This window comes from Epargyreus clarus, unplaced genomic scaffold (assembly GCF_041222505.1).
Source record: "Epargyreus clarus isolate Ecla_fem2 unplaced genomic scaffold, WU_Ecla_fem_2.2 ptg000024l, whole genome shotgun sequence".
Lineage (NCBI taxonomy): Eukaryota > Metazoa > Arthropoda > Insecta > Lepidoptera > Hesperiidae > Epargyreus > Epargyreus clarus.
Window position 1 is genome coordinate 540,177 of NW_027332231.1, and position 16,679 is coordinate 556,855.

The 16,679-nt window shown below is 37.6% G+C and overlaps 1 protein-coding gene across 1 annotated transcript; it reads right to left on the minus strand.

The window, feature by feature from the left end:
* Positions 1-2,936: 2,936 nt before the first annotated feature.
* Positions 2,937-7,431, minus strand: cce-3 (carboxyl/cholinesterase 3). Its single transcript, XM_073086513.1, has 3 exons — positions 6,627-7,431; positions 4,336-5,585; positions 2,937-3,912 (listed from the first exon to the last, which is right to left on the minus strand). Exons 1-3 carry the CDS (start codon positions 6,813-6,815, stop codon positions 3,690-3,692), a joined length of 1,662 nt encoding a protein of 553 aa, XP_072942614.1. The 5' UTR covers positions 6,816-7,431; the 3' UTR covers positions 2,937-3,689.
* Positions 7,432-16,679: the final 9,248 nt, after the last annotated feature.

Consider the following 16,679-nt stretch of genomic DNA (forward strand, 5'->3'; position numbering starts at 1 on the left):
AGAAAATGTTTGCCCATTAGGAGTTTGTTTGGTTGTTATATTTCTCACCTTCTGCGACGTTGTCATCTCCGCGAAGGAAGACGCCGAGCGAGCAAGGGAGCGGGTTTCCGGGGTTGCGGGTGGCTCGAACCGCCCAGCCAGCGGCCCCGGGAAGGACGGCGGTATGTGTGGTCGCATACCGTCGTACGCACCGTGTGGTGAGCGGAGTGTCGGGCGGAGCCCGACGGGGCAACGCGCTAAGAGGGCTCCGGTTGCGTTCCTTTGGAGATCCCGGAGCCCTCTACGCAGCGCCGAGGACGGCCACCGGGGGGGTTTTAGTGCGGTAAGAATCCCACATAACCCTACGTCGCTCCCACGACACCGGGTACCTTTTGAAGGTTTCCCCCTCGTAAACAAAAAAAAAATGGTTGTTATATTTCTACAACCAACTAATTAATACAATTTTGTAAACATTTTCGTAGTCGATTGTACCGACCCCGCCATTAAAATATCTCGTATGCATTAATATAATTTATGGGGTGGCTGCATATTATTGCAAATCCCTTTATTTATGTTACGGCCCGAATAAATACCACCGTGATCGATTCGTTATAAAATGAAACTTAACAATAGTGGAGTATAATATGTTATATTATATTTGGTATGCAACCGTTGTAAGTAGTAAGTAGCAATATTTTATCGATATTACGTGCCATAGTATCTATTTATAATTTTTGCTTTTAAACCCGAAAAAAGCATTGATTTTATTGTGCTGAAAGATCTTTTTTATTTATTTATTTCAAGAGTGAACAGTGTTTATTTTAAGTATGAGTTTATATTTATGAAAAGAATAAATTTTAAACTTACGAGTGAACCTCGAAATAACAAAGAACATGTATTTTCATACGAATATTTTAAGAATAATAGTGGTGCATCGTCCATTTCGTGTTCATTGATTCTTTCCATTCCATTTTCACGTTATTGAACATAAATTACTACTCCAGCGCGAGAATATCGCAAAATAAAATAAATACGCTTAATAAAAAATATCCACAGTAACGTAAGACCGAGCTTTGCGAATTGAGTATGAAAAACTAACGTTATTCGCGTCGGAATACGAAAGGGGAACGCAATCACAATCCAATAGCAATATCCTATTCTTTTCGCGACCGGATCGGTCAATAAAGAGTCGTATCTGTATTTGAGCAGCGTATCTCGAGTCGTCCGGGCGTCCGGCGGTCGCGAGAAATTGAATGAAAACATTGAATATTTATTCTCAGACGATGCCACTGCATCGCTCCCAGGGTTCACACAGACCAATGCATGGATTGGCTCTTTATTTATTATTGTACCGTGTACTGTACACGTTTACAGGTGCTTAAAAAGCCTATGTACGAACAAATTTTTACAGAGTTTATCACTTACATTTATTTCAGTAAGCTCGAAGTATAATTATTAAAGTTATATGAGATTTTTTAATTAAATGCCAGCATACCCTTTTATAAGATGTTGAATTGTGGTACGAGAACTTATTAAAATCGTACTTTTGCACGGGTTTTAATTTGAATTTCTATTCTGGATCCATAATCCGTTATATATCTTATTATATTGCGTGTCTTTTGCCGACAAGTTACTTAATAATAGAACAGCAATTCTTTTTTTTTTTTCGTTGAGTCTGCAGCGTTTCTACTCTATCACAGCCGAGATGATCTTGCGGCGTTCCTTTTAATATTTGATCTGCATATTTATAACCCGTGCACTGCTGCCGCGAGCTTGTTTACGGATTTACGGGTTATTTCATTTCGCATTGCCTCGGACAACTGTTGTTTGACATGCTGTCTATAACCACGTGTGGTACGATACATTACTATCGTAAAGTGGAGAAGGGTAACGTCATTATGTTTGCTTATTGCTGTATCAGCATTACCTCTGTAAAGTGCAAAAACTTTACCTCATCCAGCTGATAGTAATTATCATTGCCGCCCTTGAGCGTGTGCAATTTTGCCCAAATTGAATTGTAATCTTACGATGTCGGTTAGAGATGTGTTGGTACTCTTGGGAGCCTATTTGCAGCATTTCATATAAGAATATTGCTTAACACATTCGTTACAGTGCAGATATGGGTATAAGGGGTCGAAGATTAACCAAGTAACTCACCAGCTTGAGGAATAAATGTATTTCGTAATTGGTATGAACGAATAATCTTTTTGGAAATATTAACATTTGAAGTCAGTTTCAGCACTAACTTTTGTTAATCAAAAGATGCACTTGTCTACTTAATTTGGTTACTGTCTTTGCTCGTACTGTTTTAAGTTATTCACAATTAACACAGCTATAAGTTGTGAGAAATGGAAACGTTTAAGATAAATTATACAGTCTACGTTCTACGCTGTCGTCTCTATTCAGCTTTTGGGCGTAACTTGTTAGTTGCAAGTCAGTTCTCTTATTTATGTAAATGTATAAATTAAGTGTCACTGTGTTCGTATGCGCTATTTTCAACCAGCTCAACCGATATCTACGTAATTTAAAATGGTAGATTAATTTGTGGCTTGACTCTATGGTCGACATCAGGTAGGACTCTTACCTGGGTTGATGCCAGCTGATATCCTGATATCATGGGGGTCAGTAGACATTTAGCATCAGATGGACTACCTGCGTGTATGCTACCTCTAGATATATTGTAAAAAACTAGGTTTTTACCCGATTTAAATGGAACGTCCTTAAATAGTGTATTCTTAATTTCTGATGCACACTCGCTTTCTATAAGTTCAAATGATAACGATTTGTCATAATGAAATAAGTGGAATTTAACGGATTGCAGGAAAGTTTGACAAAGTTTTTAATATAATGTAACTCCACGAGAAGGAAGCAGTAAACAATTAATAAGATGTGACGATGAAGCAAAGAACATTAGGTTATTTTATCTGTTTATTTTTTGTTCATAATTTATTGTTTTGCATGCATTGTAAAATCTAAAATAAGTACAAGGATACTGATTATGTAGTCCTTATGCGCCTTTTTATGTTAAAGAAGTATCTACTTAGTAAATGAGGTCATTGTTTTTGTACGGAACATAAAATTATAGAGTTTATCTTAAACTTCTTGTCAACATAAATTTTCTATGAAAGATACTTAAAGGACAACAAGTGACAAAACTGTCTCTTACACTAAAATAACAAGTATAATATCACGATTGCGTTAATAATTTCATTCAACAAATTCTGACTTTATCTGAATTTCCATAATGAATGTAGAGTAATTATTTTTAATTTTGTAATAGTAAGTGAGGGACAAATTAACGATTAACAAACATATTGATGGTCGAGATCTACACTCTTACAATGTTTCAGTAGGTAGCTAATAATTCGACCAGGGAGGACCTTCTATCGCACCATTTATTTCTAGGGCGAAGCAATTCTTACATTTTGGTACATTTTATCCCTTCAGGAGTGGCAACATTTGTGGTCGGGTTGGTTACGAATATTGCATTCGTACGGCCGGACGGCAATGATCACTAACTAACGGTGGAATGCCCGCTTGTTGCTACTCTATCTTTTAGATAAAAAAATATATTGTTGGGATGTTTATAAAGGCAATTAAAAGAAAGATTATATCTACATATATCTTTGGCCTATATTATATTTAATCATAGTTACTTAAAAACCCTGCAGAATGATTATATTGCTACCCTTATGTATTATTCTACATATCTAACACTGGTTATTTTTCCTTTTTCTCCGACGGCACTTTTCGGCACTATCACAGGGAACGTGCCCACTTTCACCATACTCGCACAATAGCCTGAGGAGGAAGTTGTCCTGAGGGTCTTCGATGATGGAGAGCTTCCTGTCCAGTCTAAGCGTGTTGCTGGCGTTTACAGCTGCTGTTGGCCAGATTATCGGCAATAATTTTGTTCTTTTCGGTGTTGGGTTTCTGTAAATACAATATACATTAAACATCGTATTGATAATGGTGATAGGACAGTATGAGATTTGGCAGCGTTTTACCAAGTATTTTGATTTTTTTACTGATAACATAATTATACCATTACTCTTTTTTGTATGAAGGGAGTAAAGATAAAAATTTGAGGCATCCCAACTTAGTTTCCGTTCTTAGTTCCGTAGGCAGAGTGTTTCCTTGATCGACCACAGGTAGCGGCGGACACTTAACATCAAATGAGCTATACGAGTAAATGCTCGTTTACTAATTTCGTTACAATAAAACATGTACTTTGAAGCGGCATTGTATTGATATTGTATGGTGATTGTTATCGGTGTTAAAAGTTTTTTTTTTATAATGCAATGTTGTTTTAGTAAGGTTCAGTAATGTCAGGTGGCGTTATGCTTGGTAACTTACCCAAACTTCATGAAATTTGAAAATAAAGTTGTTATCCGGTCGACTATAAGTTTATCTGCATTTGATAGTAAGAGCGGCAGACCAACCGGCTTGAATAAGTAAAACAGCTCGTCACCATGAGCAGCTCCTTTCATTTGGAGACCAGACAATATGTTTAGGTAGCTCCTGTCTCCAGTGTACGAGAAGTAGTAGTTGTACACTGGTTGGTCCGATAGCCTCGTCAGCAGCTTTGAATACGCATAATTAGTTCCATACGCAATCGTATCAGAATAATAGTTCAGAAAACCACGAATAGACTTCGGTGTTATAGGTTTTCGTCCGAAGTAATACGAACGGATCATCTTTCCTATTATTCGTCTATCCTTATCCGAACACCAGGAAAAGGTAGAACTTATTCTTTCCACGAAATTTCTATCGAGTTGTTCGAAAGTGTCACGGTCGGCGAGTCCGTAAAAGGTTAAGCCTTCAGAGTCAGTGTTGCCCATCATTGTCGGCACTTTGTTAAAAATTCCTGATTTCATGATGTTGTACGGTTTATCAGTAAAGAACGGATAAGTCGAATTGGTGTCTACGCAAGGAGTATACTTGAAATATCTTGGATTGACCGATGTGCCCACAGTTGCTCTGACGAGTTTATCGATAGGTGCGTTTAGAAAGGTGTTATACACATCTTCCTCTGTGCACGCGTTGCCAAGTTTTCGAGCGTCTTCTAATGCTGGTGTAAAGGATTCTAAGTTGAACGCCCACGGAACTAAAGCGTTTCCACTCATGAGAATGGCTTTATGGAACAATCCCTTGCTTTCTTTGGAAAGAAAGTGCATGGAGACTGCCGCTGCGCCAGCGCTCTGTCCGCACAATGTTACGTTATCTGGGTCGCCACCGAACGCGGCTATGTTTTTTTGTACCCATTTCATGGCAGCCACTTGGTCTCTAAGTCCGAGGTTGGAGATTCCATTAAGACACAGGAATCCGTGAACTCCGATACGATAATTGACGGACACGACAATTACATTTTTGGTGACTATAAATTCTGGATTGTACAATGTCTTCCCTCCATAATAATAAGCACCGCCGTGTATAAATACCATTACAGGCAATTTATGTGATGACTGAATAGATTCTGGTGTGTACACATCAAGAACCAAACAATCTTCGTACCCTATCACAAAGACGGACAGATTTTGGAGACAGCTTCTTACTGGGTTAAATGCATCATATATACCTTCCCAGCTTGGTGGGTCCTTTGGGAGCTGAAATTTTAAAATAAGAGCCTTTGAAGTGAGTCCAGAAGTAAATAGGTTTATTTCAATGACGACTGACGACCCGCGTGGCGGTCACGATGCTGATCTGACCACAGTGGCTTCCGAGTTCGATTTCCAGCCAGATAGATGTCTAAATGGTGAATTTAGATTTCTATCCTGGTTCTTGTTTTTTGTGTATTCATTATTATGTATCTATGTCTACAATGCATTTCCATTTAGTATTAATTTTATTTATTAGCTTCTGCTGAATTAGAAATGGTATAGGTACAATTATCTAATGCACAAAATAATGGGTGATCTCATCGGCCACAAAAGTTTCCAATACAATCCAATTGACATACTTATAATATCTAATAATTTAAGTTAGAAACAAATATGTTTAAAAAGATAATAATAAATTATCAGGTATGAAATCACCGTGACAAGTATATTATTAACATTCAAAGATTTTTTGTCTAACAAATTAGCATGCAGTAGGTACATCTGATGGTAAGTCTCTACTGCCGCCCATGGACATCTGCATTCAACCCCAGATAAGATAACATTCCTGCGCTAGGTCGGGCACAGATCCGTTGCTATTGTACAACCTTTTATTTTTGACTTATGTGTATTGTGTGTATTTTTTCGCAAAAATATTAAATATTAAATGTCACATTATGTAAAGCACGTTTTTACAAGAACATTTATAAAATTACAAATAATTAATCAGGTATACTTACCTGATCACTACAGGTATACTTACCTGATACCTTAATCAGGTGTACTTACCTGATTAATTATTTGTAATTCAATCAATATTTGCAAAAACAAGATAATATTATTAATAAATATGATTAATACAGTTTCTTATTTTTTCCCAAATTAACTTGTTTGATTCTAGGAAAAAGTTAATTTGCTAGGGAAATAGATTTTAAAAAGTCTAATGATACAGTTTTACTTTTTATAAAAATGATGATGATGATTTGCCCTGAAGGCCCATCTGAAAGATTTACCTTGCATAATCTATTTTATATTACACAAGAGATATACCTGAAACCTTTCAGCGGTTGCATATGGTATGCTGTAGTAGCGGTTCTGGCCCATGATGCTGCGGAGGCCACGGAGCCTGCCTTGCTGGGTGACGACCACCGGCGTGGATGACTCCAACGTGGAGGACCCCGCACTCACCCATAGGAGAACTAGCAATTTCGAATATGTGAATTTCGATCCTTTCTTCATTTTGGTGCTTTGTCCTTTAACAGTTATTTTCAAATTTGCGCCGTTTTGGCTGATTTCTCTTCAATAGAGATTTGTTGTACTAGGTCACCAAATATGTTTTGATGATGTAAACCTTGTTGTCATCTTCATTTTTGTTGCGTATTTCCGTTGGTTAATATCAGTCTGTTTGATAAATGTTGCTTCTTAACACTTAATACTCTCGTCGTATTTAGGCTAAATTCTACCTTGAAACTTATAATCCGTGTTCTGGTATGAAATTCTATTACGAATTCTAAGTGCTGTTTAAATCCCACGTTAAATATTGCTTTAAGATCTCTACCGCTTGCGATGTAAAGCTCTTTATCTATAGCGTATCTCTATATATAGCATTCAGGCGTTAATCTTATATGCATTTTGTACTTTTTGTATATTTAGCGAGCTTATTAACATTGACATTAATGTTGGTTTATATCATTTGCACATTTATCACACATTTTAAAAAGTTTTTACCGGTGTGTTTACGTTGCGATTGCAAATAAAAACATATTTATTATGGTCTTTTAATTTCTATAAAATTAAACTGTCTCCATTTAATTAAACACCGTTACCGCAGTCAAAGTAATCTAATCAAATGTTAACTGGTAGTTATTTTGAGGATTATTTGCATTTTATTTCAATATCTTACTTATTTAATACGTAATTAAGTTACAAGATGTTCAATAAGATTTTTATCATTAATATGTTTGCATTTAAGATACCTGTTACCATTCGTGTAGGTATCAAATATTTTTTGATATTGTGATATCATCAAAAAATACTAACTCTTCACATTTGCTCAGATCTCTCAGAGATATCTTCGTTAAGCGTTTTTTAACAATGTTTATCGCAATTTTCACTATCTACTATGATAGTAGAATGTTCATTACACTAGTAACACCATGGCTTCGTAGAAAGCACCTTTCATATACTACTATACGGGTAGTATCGACTAACAGGTAAGTCTGCTCGATCTCGCCTCAGAACGTGTATCTTAGTTCACAAACACTGACACTTTCTTAAAATAAAACATATGATAAGTTCGTACATCACTCACTTGTAGTCAAATTAGATACACTCACGGAAACATACACCTTGTCGCATGTTCATACGAGAGTGCGTTCTTACTAAGTATTGCATTGATGTTGAAAGCTAGGTACAGTGTTGTAACCGACTTGTAACTGTTTAACAAAAACGATTGACACTTCTGCTTCTGTTTGCTAGCTCAACTTGGTTAGTTTACCAAGTTCTCGCAAACCAAGGGAGAGATTTGGTTATAACTGTGATACGTTATCGATAATTTGTAAGGTAATCCTGTTACTGCGGCACTGGCTGTTTGTTTTGGTCTTATATGAGCGAAATGACCTAGACCTAAAGTTTGGACTTGATGCATATCACGCTACAAGCGATAATCTTGCATAATTTACATCAGATCTTATAATTTGACTTCTGTCCTCGACACACATTGATCATCTGTGGCAATGTAACAATTTTGGAATTTTGATACAAATAACAAATTTCTTTAATTAATAAAAAACGATGGTGGTCGCATTTATTTAACAGAACAAGTAATTAATTTAAAAAACCAAAAACCCGACTGCACCTAAAAGGCGGAAGTAAAATTTCCAAAAGCAGTGAAATACGTATTTCATTATTTTTATCCAGAAAGCCAATACAAAGATTCATAGTAGGTGACTGCTTCAATTATATAATGTATGTGTAATATCCTCTCAATTTCCTTTATTTTGACACCCTACTCGATAGGTTTGGTTAATTTTTTTTGAAACGTGTTACTATTTCGCGAGAAAAATTCACCATTTAAGGTCTATAAAATATATAACTTCAGTAATTCAAAGTTTCGGTCATTATTTTACCTCGTTAGAGGTAGAATTTCATTATTTCTATCCAACAAGCTTGATACAAAATTTCATAGTGTTTGCTTCAAAATTGACGGTTGTTCAGATGAACTTTTAACCCTTATTTAACCCTCTACGGGGTTGATTTTTCGGAGGAGGATAAATAAGTGCGTCCTTGTTCCTATCCACAACGCCAAATACAAAATTTTATAGCAGTTGCTTCAAAATTAAAGGATTTCAATAAAACTGTTTTTCCCTATTTTACCCTCTTAAGGGTAGAATTTCCAAAAGACCTTTCTTAGTACTTATTCACGCTATATAGAGAACCTATGTGCAAAATTTCAGAACTGTAAGGCCCTTGGTTTAGGCTGTACGTTGATTTCTGAAAAATGAAAAAGTCATTTAGTTAGTCAGTCAGTCAGTCACCTTGCTGTTTTATATATATACAAATATGTTTTTATAATCTCCGTTTAATTTCCTTTCATTTGATACCCTACACGATAGGTTCGGTTAACTTTTTTTTTTAAATGTGTTACTTTTTCGCGCCAAAAATCCGCCGTTTTGATTTTTTTTTACTAACACCTATCTAAGGACACTCGGGTCATTGAGACAAATATAATGACACCTTAACTGTTGAAATTCATCCAGCCGTTTGTTAGATCGGATCAAATAAAGAAAGACAAACATACAAGATACGCGCGAAAAACATAACCCTTCCTTGGCAGTCGGGTAAAAATAATTGTCATTTTAAAATAGCATGTTGCGCTGTACATTTTTTAATGAGATGGCAGAACTGGTCTACGACACCCCACTAACTCGACGAGGTTTGACGATGGTATCATCAAAGCCTCAATTATTTCTTGTATCAGTTTAAAAAGCTGTGTTGTAGGGAGAGGTAAGGATGCAAAAATACTTTACGCCACTTTAAACGTCACACTGGGCAGTGATAGCCTAGTGGTTAAGAAACTCGGCCTCTCGATCGAGGGGTCAAAGATTCAAATTCCACCCACGCATCACTAATTTTTCAAAGTTATGTGCGTATTAGAAATTAATTATCACTTGCTAAACGGTGAAGGAAAACATCGTGAGGAAACCTGAGAAAATAGTTTTCAAAGGTATGTGAAGTCTACCAACACGCACTTGGCCAGCGCGGTAGACTATGGCCTAATTCTTCTCATTCTGAGAGGAGACCCGTGCCAAGCAGTGGGACAGTAATGGGTTGTTGATGATGAAACGTTACAAGTTTCGAATTCCTTGTCAGGTGTAGAACCCTTTGTGGATTCTGGAGGCACCATTGCCACAACTAACTATACCTACCTAATAATAGTGGTGCTAAGCGCTTTTGGGCTCTGCTTTGAGGTGTTTGGTAAAGGAGACACGCTTATCCGAGGCGTTTCAAATTTCTGTAGACGATCTCAGGTAGGAATCTTATATTATCGTGACTTGATTACAGATGTCTATGGGTGGCAGTAGCCATTTACCATCAAGTGGGCTGCATGCTCGTTTGATGTCCATTTATGATCAAAAAATGTTGGCAATGTTATTCTGCCATGGGCATAAGTTTTTTAATTAGACAGAAAATTGATGGATGAATTTAGATGTACGTTACGTACCTGAGTGACGCCTCGCGTGGCGGAGCGGCCACCATACCGGTTTGACGCGCAAAGGGTCCCGGGTTCGATCCCCGGCCAGACAGATATCTAACTGATGTTCTGTTTCTGGGTCTGGGTGTTTGTGTATTTGTCTATGTGTGTGTCCATGGCACCCACGAAACAGGGAATCCTAGTGTGGGGCTGTGAGTGTAGAGAGCGTTTAAGTGTATGCTTATTTAGGTGTTTGTCCAAGACAACTTAGAATTCCTTATCTATCTATAAATCAATTCAAATTTTATTTTATTTCTCACCAATAACAACACAAATAGGAAAACATTATTGGTTCAAAACAACCCCTATTTTAGATAACACGGTGAATTTAAAACAGCAGTATTTATTTAACTGGTCGGTTAAACCGCTGTATGTCCTCGCAAACAACGGATTGCTCACAGCGCCCTCTGGTGAATGCTAAGTAGATACCGAGTACATTAGAGTTTGTGGTTGTCCGGAAAAATATATTTTATTTTACTCTATTTCACTTTAAAAGGATGTGTTGTATAAATGAAATGTATATGGTATGAATGTTGTTTAAATATGGTTGACCTATTTAAAAATACGAAATTATTCAAAAAGTTATTGAAAATGCCTTGGAAGTCGTCAACCCATTCTTGTCCTGGTGTCGGGCACGGATTTCTTCGCGAAGTGAGAGGGATTAAGGGCATAGTTCACAAATGGCCAAATACGGTTTGGTATACTAGGTACCTCTAGTAAACCCTTGATGTTTTTAAGGATTCTCAGGCACGCAGATTTCCTCAACATGTTTTCGTTCATCCTTTACGTCTTTAAACACAAAAATATTATTTACTTTTGTATACGCACATAACTTTCAAACTCAATCTTTAGGACTCTAGGATCTATTGTATTCTAGGATTCGAACCTCGGACCTCTGACAAAGAGGCCTAGTTTCTAACCATTAGGCAATGACTGCCTTTTATTATGCAATCCTTAACGATACGGTAACCACTGCTTCAATAAAACGACCGTCATATTGAAGCAGTGGTTACCGTGTGTTGACTATTTGTACGCCAGCGGACTGAGCAGTCGCACGCTCGCTGCATGCTAAGCAACTCTAGCTCCATTACTGGCAGTTACTGCCTCTTACATCCTTATGTGTAACATAAGATATAAATAACATAATAATGACTATTATTCATAATATAGAAGTAACAGACTAAAAGTAGCTACTAAGCAGTTAGTGGTTACTGCCGCCTATGGACATCTGTAATCAACCCCAGATACTCGTAGGATCAGATATCTGAGGTCGGCCACAGGCGCGCCGCTACCCCAGGCTAAACTGGAAGTCCTCGGAACAATATGTCTCCCTTATCACACCCTTAAAACCAGAACACAGGAGTGCTTAACATTGCTGTTATGAGGCAGAAATAGGTGTGGCGGTGGTGCCGCCGGAGTGGAACCACAAAGGGTTCTACCATCTTCGAATAAATTTAGGAACTATGACATAAACTCGTGGCAGATTATAATTTAGGAGTTACCAGCTCCTAAATTGTCCAAAAAGTCACAGAACAAGGGGTAGTGGAGCTTGGTGAAGTGGTTCTCTGTCACGGTATAAATCATATAGGTTTTTTTTTAAATTTAATAGATTCATATTAATTTTATTCCTAATTGATGACATCCATTTTTGAAATGTTATGATTAAACTTACATTAGGTAATTACCAAATTTAAAAATGTTCGTTGATATTAATCGCGATAAACACAAGATTAGGTTACTAAGACACGACTGACTAGATCGTCTAGATATTTTCCTAGATTGTGCATATTTTAATTAATTAACTATGCATCTAAGCGTTATGTATTGATGATTTGAGGTAGATATATGTTGTGTTCTAACGTAACATAAATATCAAAGTGACATTGACACTGTAGAAATTATACAACGGAATTATTTGTTTTAATTTCCTTAAATTAAAATAATTCTATGTCACTACAAATTGAAAAATAATTGAATTAAATGTTAGTTTAGTACATATTTCTGAGTCGGCGCTCAATATATTTCGTTGGAAAACGGCGTAAACAGCATGTCCAATACGAGCGCGTTTAAAAGTGTAAATATTCTAGACATTTCGTTTTAATTTGAGTAAGTATTATTTTTTTTAAACACTCCTTATAACAATTAACTGCCAGTGGAAGTTCCTTCAAAACCCAGTCGTTTTAGGGGTTTTCCGAAACAAACAGACAGACAGACGAACAGACAGACGAAAATAAATATTATTAGTAACAAGCTATTTGGCATTACAAACAGCAACAATGTTATTTATTAGTATAGATTTAGATAGTTCCCGGTGTAGCAAGCGCCTTAATCCGGGCCTGCGAGTCCGTCGAGATAATTTGAATTAAAAGTGCGAGGAAGTGCTGCTATTTGCATGTTTGCTCAGTTTATAACAATTAGTCGCCGGAGTTTTTCTTTATTACCGGATTAAAGCGGCGACTCGCGCTCCGGGCTTAATTATGCTTTATAACTGATGATAACGGATCCTCGTATCGGAGTTTGTACATGTGTCTTCATATTTGGGTATTTAAGACAGTGATAAGACGCAATAATCAATCTTAACCAATTGTTGCCTGTTGAGGTTCGTTACAGTTCTTGTTAAGATAAATTGTTGAATTGGTTAGTAAAAAATGATGATGGTTAACTAACGGAACTATCAGATTAACTATAAATTCGGAAATGGTTCGGTGTGGTAAGGGAGACAGACTTTTCCGAGGCGTTCCAGCTTAGTCCTCAGGGGTAGCACCGCATCTGTGGCCGACCTCAGGTAGGAATATCTAATCCTATCTGGAGTTGATTACAGATGTCCATGGGCGGCAGTAGCCACTTACCATCAGGTGGACTGCATGCTCGTCTGCTACTCTTATATTATATAAAAAAAAAAGATATAAATGACTTTTAACTAATAATTTTCTATGCAACTGATTCTATTGACATTTTTTGATGATTGTATTGTATGACAACTATTTCATTTGCATGCTACCGTATTGTTAGCAGAATTTATCCAAATTTTGTAACACCTGATTATGTACTGTGTAAAAAGAGCTCTCCTTTAAAGCCTTGACGACTTTTCTGGTGTTGCAAATGTCCATAAACGACTGCTTTCCATCAGGTAGCCCGCCTGTCTTATCGTTAGGTTAAATGTAAAAAAAAACAATTTACCTATTTTTTTTAGTAGTTTTAAATTAAATTGATTAAATTTCTATACATTAAAAGTAGTAGAACCCTTCGTGTTTGTTCGGGTTAGTTCAGGTCTCCATTTCGTTCTTACATTTAATTTTGTGTAGTGCCTTCTATCGCGGCAAGGAAGAGATAATCACGCTAGACATTATAATTTAATCCTCAGGACTTGCAACCAGTCTCTGGTCGACCTTAGGAAGAACTACAATTGCTTATAAATTTTAATACAGATATTAGTTTTAGACAATGAGCAATTAGCATCAGAGAGACTACATGCTCGTACGCTATTACCTCACCATGATCAAGTTCTTAGAACTTAAACTAAAACTGAGATAAAAATAAAAAATAAATTTTTTAGTGGTATTGTCGACTGTGATTCAGAATTTGTTGCATTTCGAACACGAACTTTATCAATGAGAGCGCAATCAGCTTTGTCAAACTATGCTTAAATAGCATATCTCCAAGCAAGCTCGTAACTTGAAAAACTGAAAATTGAATAACAGTCGGGAATACAAAGGGGAATATTTCACAAGTGAAAATCAACAAAGGAGCGAATTGGTAGGAGCTTAAAGCGAAAAGTCCTGAAGGCTTCAAGCTTTTGTTGGCGACTGGTGCGCGAAAACTTGGACGACGGGAGCAAATATCGCCTGAAGCGCCACACTTGCATTCAACGAATATCTTGTTTTTAAAATCCTTTGTGTTCATATCTGTAGCTCAGATTTTCTTTTATGTACTGGAAGCAAATGAGCTTGTAAGTTGTAACCTATCTAAGGTTATTGCCGTCTTATATCTGCAATCAAAATTAAATCGATTTTCTTTTTGTGGTCGGGTATAGACAAGATGCTTCCTCTGAGGACTAAATTCTCCTCGCATGTGTTGATATTCGAATTATTAATATCTATTCTATTCACCTATTTCATTATAATGAATTTGGACAAATGATTGAAGTTTATATCTCGACCTCATAAAAACATAACTATTTGTTATAAGAGCAAAGGAACACGTTTTTATTACAACTTTGCACCGAATTGGTTCACACTATAAATAAATGTAGCGGTGGTGCTTCTACTGTCCAACCACCTTTCAATGTGTGTGAAGTAAACCTGAACTATACCAGTGTGATAGCGTATAGTCTAATTGATTTCAATAATAATGTGTGACAAAGATTAATATCTGTCGATGTGAAGGATCTTTCCTTGTGGTTTCTCGTGGCCCTATGACTTTTCCCTAAATTATTCGGATTAAGAAGAATCTGTAAAAATTACAAAATATAACTAAATATTGCAGTGTTGTCGCCGGAGTTCGCAATCGTACGGAGCTGTAATACCTAAATCGCATCGAAATATTGTGCTAATAAAGTAATAAGGGATGAAAAATAGCGTCCAATCAACGAAAATACTGGCGCGGGGAGCGGCGCAATTAAAAGCCATTTAACTAGGAATACAGAGCAATTATCTTGTAGAGTAATCTATGATTTTTGATTTTTTATCTGAATACGACGTGGCGCCATGTGGCTTGTGTAGATAGTAACGTACAAAACCAAGCAATGTTGAGTGGGTTAGGTGTGTAAACACTAGCTAAATTTCATGTGCGCTTCGGAAGGCACCTAAGCCTTTACCAGTTGTCATTATCATAGCTACATATTTTCTGGAAATTGAAAACATTTGAAACACCATCGGGTTATTGGTCATAACCATTAGTATCCGTGTATAGTATCCGTGCTTTGCTTTACGTATAAGGGCAGCTTCGTGGAGTAAGCTCAAGGACCCACTCAATATTCGGATATCCTGCCCACTAATGAGACACCAAGATATAGCCCTGTTTTTTTCTCTTTTCGTTGTAACCAAGTACCTTACCAGAGTTACTGTATGTTTCTGGTCCATGTAAAAGTGATATATATTTTTTTATATTAGGTCGTTTTTTAAAACTCGGCAGCCCTTATCGTAGTGTCTACGTCTAGCTGACCTACGCACTGACCTAAGCAAATATCAGGGAAAGGTCATCCCTTTTATTTCGTTGCATCGAATTTCGGAGCTATTTGCTTTTCATTACACTTGATTTTGTAGCCTCTGTTCACGTGTTTGTCTTGTGGTCAGCGAGGCCGGTACTTGTGAGTCAACATAATCATTCTGACGTTTGCTCGATGTATCAAAGAAAGAGATAAACGTATGTATAAGACGCATTCTACACTCATACTATATACTAGGATTCCCTGTGTCGTGCCATGGAGATACATAGACTAATAAAGGTATATACATCGAGACCGAGAAAATTCAGAAATCTGTCTGGCCGGGGATCGAACCTGGAGCCCTTTCCGCGTCAGATCGCATTGATGAGGCGGGTCTTCATAACAACTATCCGATATGAGTAAGAAAGTTAAGGATAAGTTTAAGACATAACTTGTCATAATAAGTTATTACACGGTGCTAATGGTGATAACCATCACTGCAACTTATTCTGTCTTACGATACTATTTCACAGGATGGCCTTGGCGACAGCGTAATCAAGTAAAATACATATTGAAACACATGATTGATATCTCATGTTGCCAAACCGTCCATAGGCAGCAGTGACCGAAAGAAGTACAGATGCACTATACATATTTATATAAAGGCGCGGTCCTAAGGCGCCGTCATTTAAGGACCGCCGAAAACTTAAGCTACTCGTCTGCAACGTACATATTCTGTGCCTTAACTATAGCGTGCGAGTTACAAACGAAGTCGCCAGGGCCTAGGGAGCGCCACCGTGAGATGTCACACCACCTAAATTGTTTGCTAGGGCCGCCACTGGTGTCCCTGTACTTCCGGGAATAGAATAGGGCTACGGTGTCCTTTGCCTTTCGTAAGAGGCGACTAAAAGGGGGCTTCCGGGGTTGCAGACGGCAAGAGTGGGAGTTCGAACCGCCCGGCCAGCGACCCCAGGATGGCCGGCGGTATGTGTGGTCGCATATCGTCGTGCACACCAGACGGTGTGGCGAGCGTCAAGCTCACTTGTGCAGAGCCCGACGGGGCACCGCGTTAAAAGGACTCCGGTTGCGTTCCGTTGGAGATCCTGTAGTCCTCTACGCAGCGCCGAGGACGGCCACCGTGGGGTTTTAGTGCGATAAGAATCCCACATAACCCTGTGCCTCTCCCACGACAACGGGTACCTTT

Excerpts from the sequence above, each read along its gene's own strand:
- cce-3 (XM_073086513.1), bottom strand. The coding sequence starts at position 6,815 with ATGAAGAAAGGATCGAAATTCACATATTCGAAATTGCTAGTTCTCCTA. Across the intron at positions 5,586-6,626 it reads CAACCGCTGAAAGGTTTCAG|CTCCCAAAGGACCCACCAAG; the intron begins GTATATCTCTTG and ends TTAAAATTTCAG. Across the intron at positions 3,913-4,335 it reads TCAAATTTCATGAAGTTTGG|AAACCCAACACCGAAAAGAA; the intron begins GTAAGTTACCAA and ends TTGTATTTACAG.